The sequence below is a fragment of the Diabrotica undecimpunctata genome, chromosome 4 (genome assembly GCF_040954645.1).
Source record: "Diabrotica undecimpunctata isolate CICGRU chromosome 4, icDiaUnde3, whole genome shotgun sequence".
Lineage (NCBI taxonomy): Eukaryota > Metazoa > Arthropoda > Insecta > Coleoptera > Chrysomelidae > Diabrotica > Diabrotica undecimpunctata.
In genome coordinates this window covers 124,672,998-124,685,506 of record NC_092806.1, presented here as the reverse complement: position 1 = coordinate 124,685,506, position 12,509 = coordinate 124,672,998, and the positions used below count along the sequence as shown (strand labels likewise).

Below are 12,509 nucleotides of genomic sequence, written 5' to 3'. Positions count from 1 at the left end.
ATCGGCCTGTGATAGTGTCCTATGAAATAAATTGTATGAAGCCATGGATAAATTCCACATCCCCGATAAACTGATAAGATTGGTTAAGGCTACAATGCGTAAGGTTGTTTGCAAAGTCGAAATACCTGTGAAGTGCCTGTGAACAATCACAGGCATTTGAAACGTATGTTGGGCTGCGACAGGGAGATGCGCTGGCGTGTCTCCTTTTTAACATATCTCGGGAAAATGCGATCAGGGACGCCCAAATAGACAACAAAGGAAACATTTTTAATAAAGCATCCCAAATTTTGGCATATGCAGATGATGTCGATCTAGTTGTCCGCACAACACGCAAGCTAGAAGAAATGTATACCACCTTATCAAACGCCTCAAAAAATATGGGCCTGCAAGTAAATAAAGATAAAACTAAGATAATGACATTAACACCCCACAATAGAGCCAGAAACATCGGCCACCAATTCACGGTTGATAATTCTACCTTTGAAGTGGTGGACAAATTCACATACTTAGGCTCCCTGATCACCAAGCAGAACGTCATGACAGAAGAAATCAAGCGAAGAATAATCCTAGCAAAAAAATGCTATTTTGGACTGAGTAGACATATGAGAAGCAGAAACTTAAGCCAAAAAACAAAAATAACCATATACAAAACCCTTATACAACCAGTGTTGACATATGAGTCGGAGACATGGACCATTTCCAAGGCAGATGAAAATCTCCTGCTTATATTTGAACGAAGGATCCTGAGAAGAATATTCAGTGGCATCTGTGAAAATGGTGTTTGGAGAAGGAGGTACAACTACGAGATATATCACAGATGTAAACATATATTTGGTAGTAAAGACGTAGTATCCTTTATAAAAATAGAAAGACTAAGATGGGCAGGACATCTGGCAAGATCACACCAGAACAACCCTCCTAGAAGAATCCTTAGGTCGCAACCTGTGGGAAGTAGAAGTAGGGGTAGGCCAAAACTCAGATGGAGAGATGGTGTAGATGAGAATGATAGACAAATAGGCGTAGCAAACTGGCAACAGTTGGCAATGGATAGAACTGACTGGCGTAATAGACTTGGGAAGGTCGAGGATCTTTTATAGGGCTGTAGCACCAATGATGATGAAGTTGGCATTTATGACATTAAGGCTTATTTGTAATTTTATTGGTCGCTATTCTAACTTATTTATAATTCATCAAAATTCAATTGTTTTTTTGTTTAAATAAGTTTTTTAAAATTATATTTCAAAAATGTAAGAGAAACATTTATTAGACAAACTAATTTTTTAAAATAATGTTTTTTAAATATGTGTAGTAGCAAAATTTTATTAACTAAACTAATTTTATTTGGTAAGTTAATAGTTTTTTTGCAAAGTTCACCTTTATAAGATACTTTGTATTTTTTATGTCTTGAAAATAATTGAAAGCTTGAGTATAAAGAATAGTTACCTGATAGCTTCTTTTTATTAACTCCAACCCATCCAAACATTTGTTTTTTTTTACTCTTTATTTATTTGCATTATACATTATATATTTCGTAAAGTTCTCAGACTATTATAAACGAGTTGAATATTTTGCAGCATTTTAAGATATATCTGTCGTATATAAACAGTGCTCGTTAGCTTCAGTCTTCGTCACAAAAGCGAAAAAAAATTAACAGAAAATTAATAACATAAAATAGTTGGAGTGACGGTTAAACTTTAAGACTCATACGGTATTGTAAGATATTAATGTCATGTTTGTAAAAAATATATATAACGTAGAATGATACAACTTTAATTAAAAATAAATTATTAACCAAAAGATCCAAAAACTGAACGTCCGTATTTCTATTCACTAAAAATTAATAATTACCAGACAAACCGATAAATGATTCTCTGCGATCATTTTAGACAACGTTTTGAAAATGATTCATTTAAGCGTTTGTTCTGTTTATTATGAGGTAGTAGCGTGACATTCACAAATACATCACGAGTCAAGAACTCTTCATAAAGTCACGCCAGTTGCAAACAATAATGTTTTACGGTTTTACATCGTTATAATGCTATTATTATATTAGTTAAGGATCAGCTACGATTTAGATTGTGTTGTCTGATTATTCCTTTGCCACGAACTTTCCCTGTAAATGACAAATGAGAGGGACGGAGTCTGAAAGTGCGTGCGGTAAATATTGTTATGGTAAGAGTACCTATCTAGACATTTTAATGTCTCAATCAAATTAAGGATTAATACAAAAGAATTAGTTTAATTTGCTAATTATTTAGTTTCTTATATTCAAACTTGTCAATTAAATGTAGTAGGATATGGTTATAATTACCGATAAGGTGTTCCTAAAAAGAGTAAACAAACATTGGTAACGAATTTAGCAAACAAATTGAAATTTTATTATTTATAATTTGAAATAACAAGTTCATATAATACGCCGATGATACAGTCGTTCTTGTAAGTAGCCTGCTCCAACTACAGAAACTTATACAAGGTGTTTCAAAAAAAGGTAACCCCGTCTCTAGGGTAGGTAAAAAACTGAAAAATAATTGGGGTTTGCTTAGTAAAAAATTTTTGTAACGCCATCCGTTTTTAAGATACAGGGCGTTGAAGAAAAAAAAATTTTACGCATTTTTTACGATTTTGCCGAAACTACTGGCAACATTCTAATGAAATTTTATACGAATATGTTTTGGAAGCTGATACATCCCATGAATTTGTTTTTATATATGATTATCATAGAGGGCGCTAGTTACACGGATCGTACTAAGTATTAGTCAATATAACTTTTTTAAGAGTATAATTATTAATCAAAATTTCAAGTAAACTAAAACATCATTTAATTTTACACAAAAAAGGTACTCTTGGTAAAAATCGATACTGTGTACCGTTTTCGGAATATTTTGATTTTTAAAATTATGAAGTAATAATTGATGCTGGTGGCAATGATAAAGTTCTAATAGGTATACCCCTATTTACTCCAAGTGTGCCATGGAAATCTGACATTTATTGATTGTTATGACGATAAATCAACAATAATTAGAGTTTTGAAACCTCGTTATTTGTAAAATCAAATAAAAATGTACTCAAATTTTGAATACACTGACATGTTATTAACCTTAGGCGAATGTTTAGGATGTTCTAGTGCAGCTGTGACACGTTATGCAGAAAAGTTTCCTAGAAGAAACTTACCAAGTAAAAAAACATTTAGAGCCGTTGAACGACGTTGTCGAGAAACTGGGAATGTGATCTTGTCAAGAACAACAAGAACAATTAATAAAGAAAATAATATTTTAAATTTACTTGATCAAGATCCAACAGTTAGCGTAAAGAATATAGCAAGACAAATAAATACTTCTTCTTCAAGTACTTGGCGGATACTGAAAGAACAGCAATTACATCCTTATCATTACAGACAAGTCCAAGAGCTCTTGCCAGATGATCTACCGGTTAGAGTGTATTTTTGTGAAACATTGCAACAAAGGACAGCCCACAATCCAAATTTTTTAAAATGCATTCTTTTTACGGACGAGGCCACCTTTACGCGACAAGGTATGTTTCACTCCCATAATGCACACTATTGGTGTGATGAGAATCCACGAGTCAAAAGGGTATCACATTACCAACACTCATTTAAAGTTAATGTTTGGGCAGCAACTTTAGGTAACAAATTAATAGGTTATCATATTCTACCTGGAAATTTAAATGGTGATATGTATCTTGATTTTTTAAACAATTCCTTATTCGAGATATTAAAAGATTTAACGCTAAATGAGCAAATATCTTTATTTTTTATACACGATGGAGCTCCACCACACTTTGATAGAAGGTGTCGTAATTGGTTGAGTAATCATTGTCCGAATCGATGGATTGTTAGAGGTGCAGAAGCTCCGATTCATTGGCCTCCTCGGTCATGCGATTTTAACCCTTTGGACTACGCAGTTTGGTCGTATATTAAGGAAAAAGTCTATGCTACAGAGGTAAATTCACGCCAAGAATTGGAAGAAAGAAGTCAACGTCAATATAATGACATCATAGCTGATCCCCTACCGTTTAGAAGGTTAATGAAATCTTTAGAAAAAAGAATAGACCTGTGTATTCGCGAAAACGGAGGACGTTTTGAACACTTACTGTAATTGAATTTTATTTTATGTTCTTAGTCATTAATTTAATTTTCTTCTTGTGAGTTTTGTTAAATTACTTACTATTTTATACCAGCATCAATTCTTACTTCATAATTTTCAAATCAAAATATTCCGAAAACGGTACACAGTATCGAGTTTTACCAAGAGTGCCTTTTTGGTGTAAAATTGAATGATTGAATGATGTTTTAGTTTACTTGAAATTTTGATTAATAAAATTATAGTCTTAAAAAAGTTATATTGACTAATACTTAGTACGATCCGTGTAACTAGCGCTCTCTATGAGAATCAGATATAAAAACAAATTCATGGGATGTATCAGCTTCCAAAACATATTCGTATTAAATTTTATTACAATTTGCCAGTAGTTTCGGCAAAATCGTAAAAAATGCGTAAAATTTTTTTTTTCAACGCCCTGTATCTTAAAACCGGATGGCGTTACAAAAAATTTTTACTAAGCAAACCCCAATTATTTTTCAGTTGTTTACCTACCCTAGAGACGGGGTTACCTTTTTTTGAAACACCCTGTATATGACATTCTGGAATAGACCGGGCCGAATTTTTTTTTTTTTTATTTTTCTACAAGGCTAGTTGCGAAGAGTTAGAAACTAGTATTTATATAATACTATACCAAATTTGGGCCGGTTTAAAAAATATTTAACGTTTTAAAAAAATTTATGATGCTCAGGCAATCTATTAATTCAACTGCATCATTAGAAGAGCCTACAACTGATCCAAGTGGTCTTTATTCTGTTGTAAACTTATAACGGAAATAATCTGCAGATTATTTCTGCTGTAGTATTATTTTCAATGTTAAGGAGCGCTGGTCGTAGGATTTGTGGTTGCATGCTTATTTTCATACACTTCGTTCTGTTGGTGTTTATTATTAAACCCATTTTTGTAGGGTATTCTTTTAATGCTACTACATACGCCTCTCATACAGCGTTTTCCGTTCTCCCAACAATATTCATATCATCAGCATAAGCCAGGATTTGCACTGATCTATTATATAATTGAACCAGTGGTTGTAATTTGTGTTACTTTTTCCAGAGCCAGATTGATTAGTATAAAGGAGAGAGGGTCTCCCTATAAGGGAGGGTCTCCCTGGCGCAGCCCTTTATTTGTTTTAAAAGGTTCAGACAGTTTTCCCTGCAATCGTACTCTACATTTATATTTTTAAAGAGTTAGCTGTGGTAAATTTTCCAACTGGATTGGTATTTCTAGCTCTTTCATTGCTTTAAACATTTTACTTCTATTCACAGAGTCGTAGGCTGCTTTTTAGTCTCTAAATATGTGATAAGTATGAATGCCACATTCCAGTTTTTTTCCAAAATTTGTTTCAGGGTTGCAATCTGATGAATTGTCGATTTACCACCTCTGAAATCAACCTGGTTTTTTGTACTATCTGCTCTGTATATGATGCCATACGGTGATATAGTACTGTGAAAAATATTTTAGACACTGCATTTAGAAGCGTAATTCCTCTGTTGTTAGAGCATTTAAAGATATCTTCTTTTTTGTGTATGGTGCAAAGTATTCCAATATTCCAATTATTGGGGAGGGATTTCTGTGTCCATATTTCTTTTATAAGCTGCTGTAATTTCATTTCGTCTCACGGTAACCTTCTTTATATAAAGTATCAATATCAGTTGCTAGCTGAAGTCCGTTTGAAAAGGTCTACCCTCCGGACGCTGGTACTCACGTGAGGCATGGTTATATGTTGCCTGAAGTTAAATCTAATAAAATCTTAAACCTCCTTCATTTTTAACAACAATATGTACATTTTTTGGCAACTTCAACTTATGTAAAGGGTTTTACCCTAATATTTTGGTGGCTCAGGCATGTTAACCTGCTTTTAACCTGATGATGGAATTATTATTCCGAAAACGTTTGTTATTTTAATGTAGCCCTTCTAAGGGTTTTTTAAATATACCTACTTACAAAGAATTAAACCTCTTTTTTTTTCTTCTTTATATAGTTCACCTGGGATTTATAATCTATTATCTATTTCAGGTGATTTGTTTCTAGCTAGATTCTTAACTGCACCTTTAACTTCAAGAATCGTTGGTGGTTCCTCTTCTCTCTCGTTTGTTTCCTTTACCTCATCTCCTTCGTCTTCCAGGTTTTCTTCTTCTTCCTCTATACTAAGTGCATGGTTAAAGTCTTATACCATCTATTCCATACATCTTTCCTTGTTGTTAAAAGGTCGCCATTCTGACTTTTGCATTGTTTGATGGTTGCCTTGAACTCTTTTCTGTTGATGTTAACTTTCTTATAGAATGCTCTGAATTATTTCTCCCTGTTAAGGTTTTCTATATATTTAAGTTCCTCATTTAGGTGGTTTTGTTTTTTCTTCTGTGTATCCTCTTCTCTTCTCTTTGTCTGGTAATTCTCTATAGTTGTTTTATTTCGCCGTCTTAGCCAGTCTTATGCCATATATTATTGCCGAAGGAATATTAGACTACTTACAAGACCATGATATAAATCTAAGTAAATTACGTGTTATGAGATGTGATAGTACAAATGTCAATACGGACTGGAAATGTGGAATCATTCGGATTATAGAAAAGCGTGCAAATGAATCAATACAGTGGAGGATATGACTGGTGCAAGCTAACGAACATTTTTCCAATCGCGAAAAAATGTCTTTTATTAAATTTAAACCCATAGAAGCTGTCCTACCTCTTCTAAATGAAAATAATCTAACTATTGATCAACAGTATTTGTACAAACTATCTAAAGCAATTGGAGATGGAATATGTTCTCAAAGTTTGACAGAGAGAAGTCCAGGGAAGATGGTACACTCACTTTGGTTATCGACAGCTAACCACATTCTTAGAGTTTATGTAGCTATATCTGATCCTTGTGAAAGCTTAAAGATTTTAGTTGAGTTTGTACTAAAAGTATATTCTCGTATGTAGTTTGAGATAAAAACGCAGCCAAGATTAAAAATAAATGAAAAAAGTTTTTTTACGAACCAGGGCACTGGTAAAAATAATTTTTTTCGGCCTATGTTGGGATCATAGTCATACTGTTTGTTCACAGTATTAGGATGAGCATAGACAACTTTTATTTACTAGCCCGTTTGAGGTTTTCCAAAAAGCCTGAGGTTAAACAGGTGGTGTGGGGTCATTTCAGTTGTCTGATTATCTCGGCCTAAACGAAGCTCATGCTTCAAATACGTATTTGTAAGCTGTTACTTTGTCAACGCTATGACCTTCAATTTGAATTTTGTCGCTTACTACAAGGTTAGCCACAAGTTTGGTCTTTGAGGTATTAACTTTAAGACTCGTTGTTTTTGACGCTTCATAGATTGAGTTTAGCATTTTTGTAACTTTATCAACGGTATCATATCTTAAGACGATATCATCGTTAAATCTTAACTTAGTATAATTCTTACTTATAGTATTGTAACGTACCTCATAGGGTATAATTATAGGGGGTTTGAAAACTGGGGACAGAAACTACTGGAGGTATAGATAGGGCAAGCAAAATAAACGAAACTGTGCGAACGACACTCAGGGTTTGTTTGGAGAGCTGGGTCGTGGATAAGTTGAATGGCAAGGGGTCGGATTGGGGCAACTACAAAAAAATTTGAAACAAATGGATACTTACATAAATCTCCTGGACAAAAGGGCAAATAAAAACAACAAAAAAGACCTCTAAATATTTGAAATAAGGACGCCGCTTCGAAGAATCCTAATCTTGCTGGATAAAGGAAAAAGGCTCTTCTTTCCTAAAATAAAGAACACAAACAGGGGTTAGGAGATTTTTATAAAATAAACAAAATGGTTCAGAGAGATAATTTAAACATTTATTGTGTCTCACTACAAACAGTTACAAAAATACAGATGGCACAAAAAAATACTATATTATTAGTTACAGAGATTTTTACGAAAAATAACAAAGAAAAACTTACATGTGTCCTATTCGTTTAGAAGTGAGAGTTACAACAAAACTTATAAATGTTATTGGGCTATTAACTGTGGCACATAAAAAATTATTACAAGTAAAGAATTATCTTTTTAAATAATAAAAGCAATTATTATTTTTAAAAAAAATGTCTATTTTGACTTTAAAATTTAAACACAGAAAAAGTTACCTGAACCTCACTAAATCTCACTCTGCACAATGTCTGGGGTCTGGAACTGGATCCATTAAAACCTCTAGAGGCAGATCTGGGATGATGACTAGGGACAAGAAGATGAGGGTGGAAGCCAGCACCGGCTGGAACACAAACCTCGAAAACTGGTATTCTTTAAAGACTGAAACAGACACAGCACAACGGCAACATGAGGTCGTCTTCAAAAACTGTACACATTTAATTGCTACTGTCACTTTATACTACATTTTCATGGCAAATAAAGGAAAACGAAAATTTTACGAATTTGAAAATAAATTTGGACTCCAACAAAACTAAACACGCCTTAATCAGCGGCCGGCTTTACCGAGAGTGAACACTTACTTTTAAAATTCATTCGTACAATCTTCGTATAAACAAAACATATAAACTGGAATATTTATTTGAAACGCAGAATATCCTAAAGAGGCTTCGATCAAAGAATACCGACAAAATATGCATCTTGTGAAATATAAACAAACTATAAAATGGTTTTCATTAACTCTAGCGACGCAAATAAAAGGAAGTTAAAAGATTCAGCGTTTTAACTTGTACGAAAGGAAACAGAAATACACTAAGATTGTTCTTCGATATTTTACCAAATACGAGGGGATTTCAATACATATCCAAAGAATTTTCAAATGCTACACTATTACTTAGGACCAAACGCCAAAACATAGTTTTGAGATTATAGTTTATGATTTTTCAGAAAACTTTTCATATAATTTACTGGTCTTCCCCTTTAGTATTTAAAATCAAAAACCGATCTTACAGCGTTTATACAGTGTGTAAAAGCCAAATGGAATAAATTCATTATTAAGGGTACTGTACATATTTATAAAAAATCCCGAAACACGTCAAATTTAAATTATAACTTGACATTCTTTAACGTGAAAATGCACCCTACCTTCAACCCCCTTAGAATGACAGGTACAACCCCCAATTTTTAAAAAAGGAATTATGGGCTTCAGATATATCGTTTGAAAGGTCTTTTCATTCTCCATTCAAAAATGTTGTCGCTTTCAAGTTTATTAAAATTAATTAAGATAAAATAATTTAAAATCATGTGGTTACCGAAATTCGCTAAATTATATTCAATATTTATTTAGGTCTTGATAATGAGAAAGTGATCAAAAACCATAGCAATGTGGTTTTTAGATGGTAACCATTAAAAAACTTTAAGTTGTCAGTATTTTAATTTAAGTAAAAAGTTCGTTCAATTAAATTCTGAAAAATGGTTAGATTAACGGAAATACATAAAATAACAGTTTTACAAATGATTGGTTACGGAGATAACACCCGAACACAACAGTAAGTAACTCGCCTATTTCATGAGAAATTTCCTAATTTACCGCCTATATCCCAAGGAACAATAAGTAAAATAGAGAAGCAGTTTCGCGAGTTTGGTCATGTAAGGCAGATAAAAAAGCAGCTGCCAATGCACTGAGTGATGAACTCAAATTAGATGTGTTGCTTGAGTTTCAGGAAAATCCACATACATCGAGTAGACAGGCATCCACTACATTCAATGCTAGCCATACATCGATTGTAAACATATTAAAAGAAAATAAATTGCATCCCTATAAGATGATACCTGCTCATGGAAGACGATTTTGATAGGAGAACTTTTTTTGTGAGCAAATGATGGACATGTTGGATAACAATATTATCGAATTAAAAGACGTTATATTTTCTGATGAGTGTACTTTTTCACTTAACGGTCATGCTAATCGGCAAAATTGCCGCTACTGGGCCACGGAAAATCCTCACTGGATGAGAGAAGAACACACTTAATACCCTCAAAAGGTTAATGTTTGGGCAGGGATTGTAGGAAATAATATCATTGGTCCCTTTTTCATTGAGGGCAACTTGAATGGCAACAATTATTTGGCACTACTTCAAAATGATGTCATTCCAACGTTGGCAAATTTATATCCTGATCCAGGAAACCCTCAAGTTCCAGCGAATACGATATGGTTTCAGCAAGATGGAGCACCACCACATTACCAACTTAATGTCCGGCAGTACCTCGATACAATATTTCCCAATGGGTGGATAGGGAGGCGAGGATCTATTGAATGGCCAGCGTGATCACATGATCTTACATTATTAGATTTCTTTTTATGGGGATATGTGAAGAGCCATGTGTACAAAACTAAACCTTGTGATTTAAATGACTTAAAAGAACGAATAACGCTTGCGATTAGGTCGATCACGCCTGTTATGTTAAATAATGTTAGAAGACAGTTTTATTTGAGATTAGGATGTTGCCAAGACGTTCGCGGTGAACATTTTAAACTTTTACTTTATTTATTAACATTCATAGTTCTTTTTTGTGTTCTACATTTTATTACGTTTTGCATTACATTTTAGTTTTTGATTGTATTGTAGCGGATTTCAGTAACCACATGATTTTAATTTATTTTATCTTAATTAATCTTAATAAACTTGAAAACAACAACATTTTTGAACGGAGAATGAAAAGACCTTTGAAACGATATATCACAAGCCTATACTTCCTATTTTAAAAATTGGGGGTTGTACCTGTCATTCTAAGGGGGTTGAAGGTAGGGGTTGCATTTTTACGTTAAAGAATGTCAAGTTATAATTTAAATTTGACGTGTTTCGGGATTTTTTATAAATATGTACAGTAACCTAAATAATGAATTTATTCCATTTGGCTTTTACACACTGTATATAGTTTATAAGTAAAAATTAACGTTTAATCTGCTACATTATTTTATTTATTACACCTTGTCACAAATTTTATCAAAATCAAGTTAGTTAGATATCTGTATTAACGAATGTCATGAGAAAATCGTTTGTCCACTGATCTATATGGATCTAAGATATTATTGTATAGTAACATATTTTAGTCTCTTTAAAAGTAAACCTACCTAATAGTTATGACTCAAACTTTACAAGTAAATAAAAATGTGTAAAGCAGTCAGTCCTACACTTAAATTAATATATTTTTTTAATATTTAATATAATCAAATAAAACTTCTTAACATAACTAAACTTACATAACAGGGTACTTATTCACCTCTGAATTTTTATTTCTAGGAACTTGGCTTGTTCGTTATCCTGGTGAGTAAATGTCACTACCTCTCTTTCAATCTCATTTCAACTTCAAGTAGGACTAAACCTAGTAACTTCCAAATACCTTTATCATTCATCTCATACCCACAGTTCTTAAATTACAGAGAACTGCTAACCATCTATTCTTAAGGCTTTTAACTGTATTCTATTGAGGCAAGACTTAGGTATATTTCTCTATATCTAAGTTTTTTTTATTTCTGTATATGTGTATCAGTTTTGTTATTTTTAAAAATACGGATGCTTCTTGTTAATTTATTTGTATTTGTACTTATTTTATAAGCCAGAGCTTATTAGAGACATTTCGAGAATTTGGTGTATTATTTATTTTACTAAAACATGTATCTTAGTACAGCTAAACATATTATCTAAAACCGCAAATTCTAGAAAACCAAAATAAATCCACATAGGCATATAAAGTTTGCTTGTATACTTGTTCCATGATGATAGGTGTCCGGTTTATAAGCCGTGGTTTGCAATTATTTTCTGGTGACGATTCTTCTGATGGCTAGCGAGACGTTATCAAAAGATAATGCAACAATAACATGTGTCAACGTCTTCAGGATTGGTAATTGTTTAGTTTTTACCATATTTTTTTTGAAAATTATGTTGCAACAAACAGACAAATTACTGTTTGTATTTTTCTTGTCAACTGATTATTACTGTGGTCTGCTAAACTCAAAGCCAAATCATCATCAGCAAATGTGGTAATTTTAGTATCTTCTAATTAATATAGATTCGTAGTCTAACATATAAATACGAAAGAGATATTTATGATATTGATTAATTAAAATTGGTGCAGGAATAATTGTGTATCATAAGAAGAATATTAAAAAGAAAAAAATAAAAAGTAGTACTAAAGTGATTATAGAAAGCAAGAGATACAAACCTGGATAGATAGAGTAATGTTTAATTCAAGAATGATCGATAGCCCCAGTTAGAATATACAGCGATTTATATATGAATTGAAAGAAGGAAACATTTGAACCACCACAAATGTTTTGATATACAATGACTTCCTTTCATCATCGTCATCGTGATGTCGTCTATTGTCCGGCTCCAACGATCTCTCTTTTCCAACAATGGGAAACATTAAAAAATTCCCGCCTCGTTCCATGCAAAGAGATACTAAAAATAAAAAAGAGAGACAACTGGATGACCGACAAAAT

The 12,509-nt window shown here is 32.8% G+C and overlaps 1 protein-coding gene across 3 annotated transcripts in view; it reads left to right on the top strand.

Moving 5' to 3' along the window:
• LOC140439959 (tolloid-like protein 1) overlaps positions 1-12,509 on the top strand; it is a 740,970-nt gene that overhangs the window by 305,924 nt on the left and 422,537 nt on the right. Inside the window, exon 3 of one of the 3 annotated variants that reach the window (XM_072530154.1) lies at positions 11,308-11,331. The exons of the other annotated variants lie outside the window; for them this stretch is intronic. Coding sequence (XP_072386255.1) covers positions 11,308-11,331 — 24 coding nt within the window. The remainder of the gene's footprint in view (positions 1-11,307; positions 11,332-12,509) is intronic. 3 annotated transcript variants of the gene reach the window in all.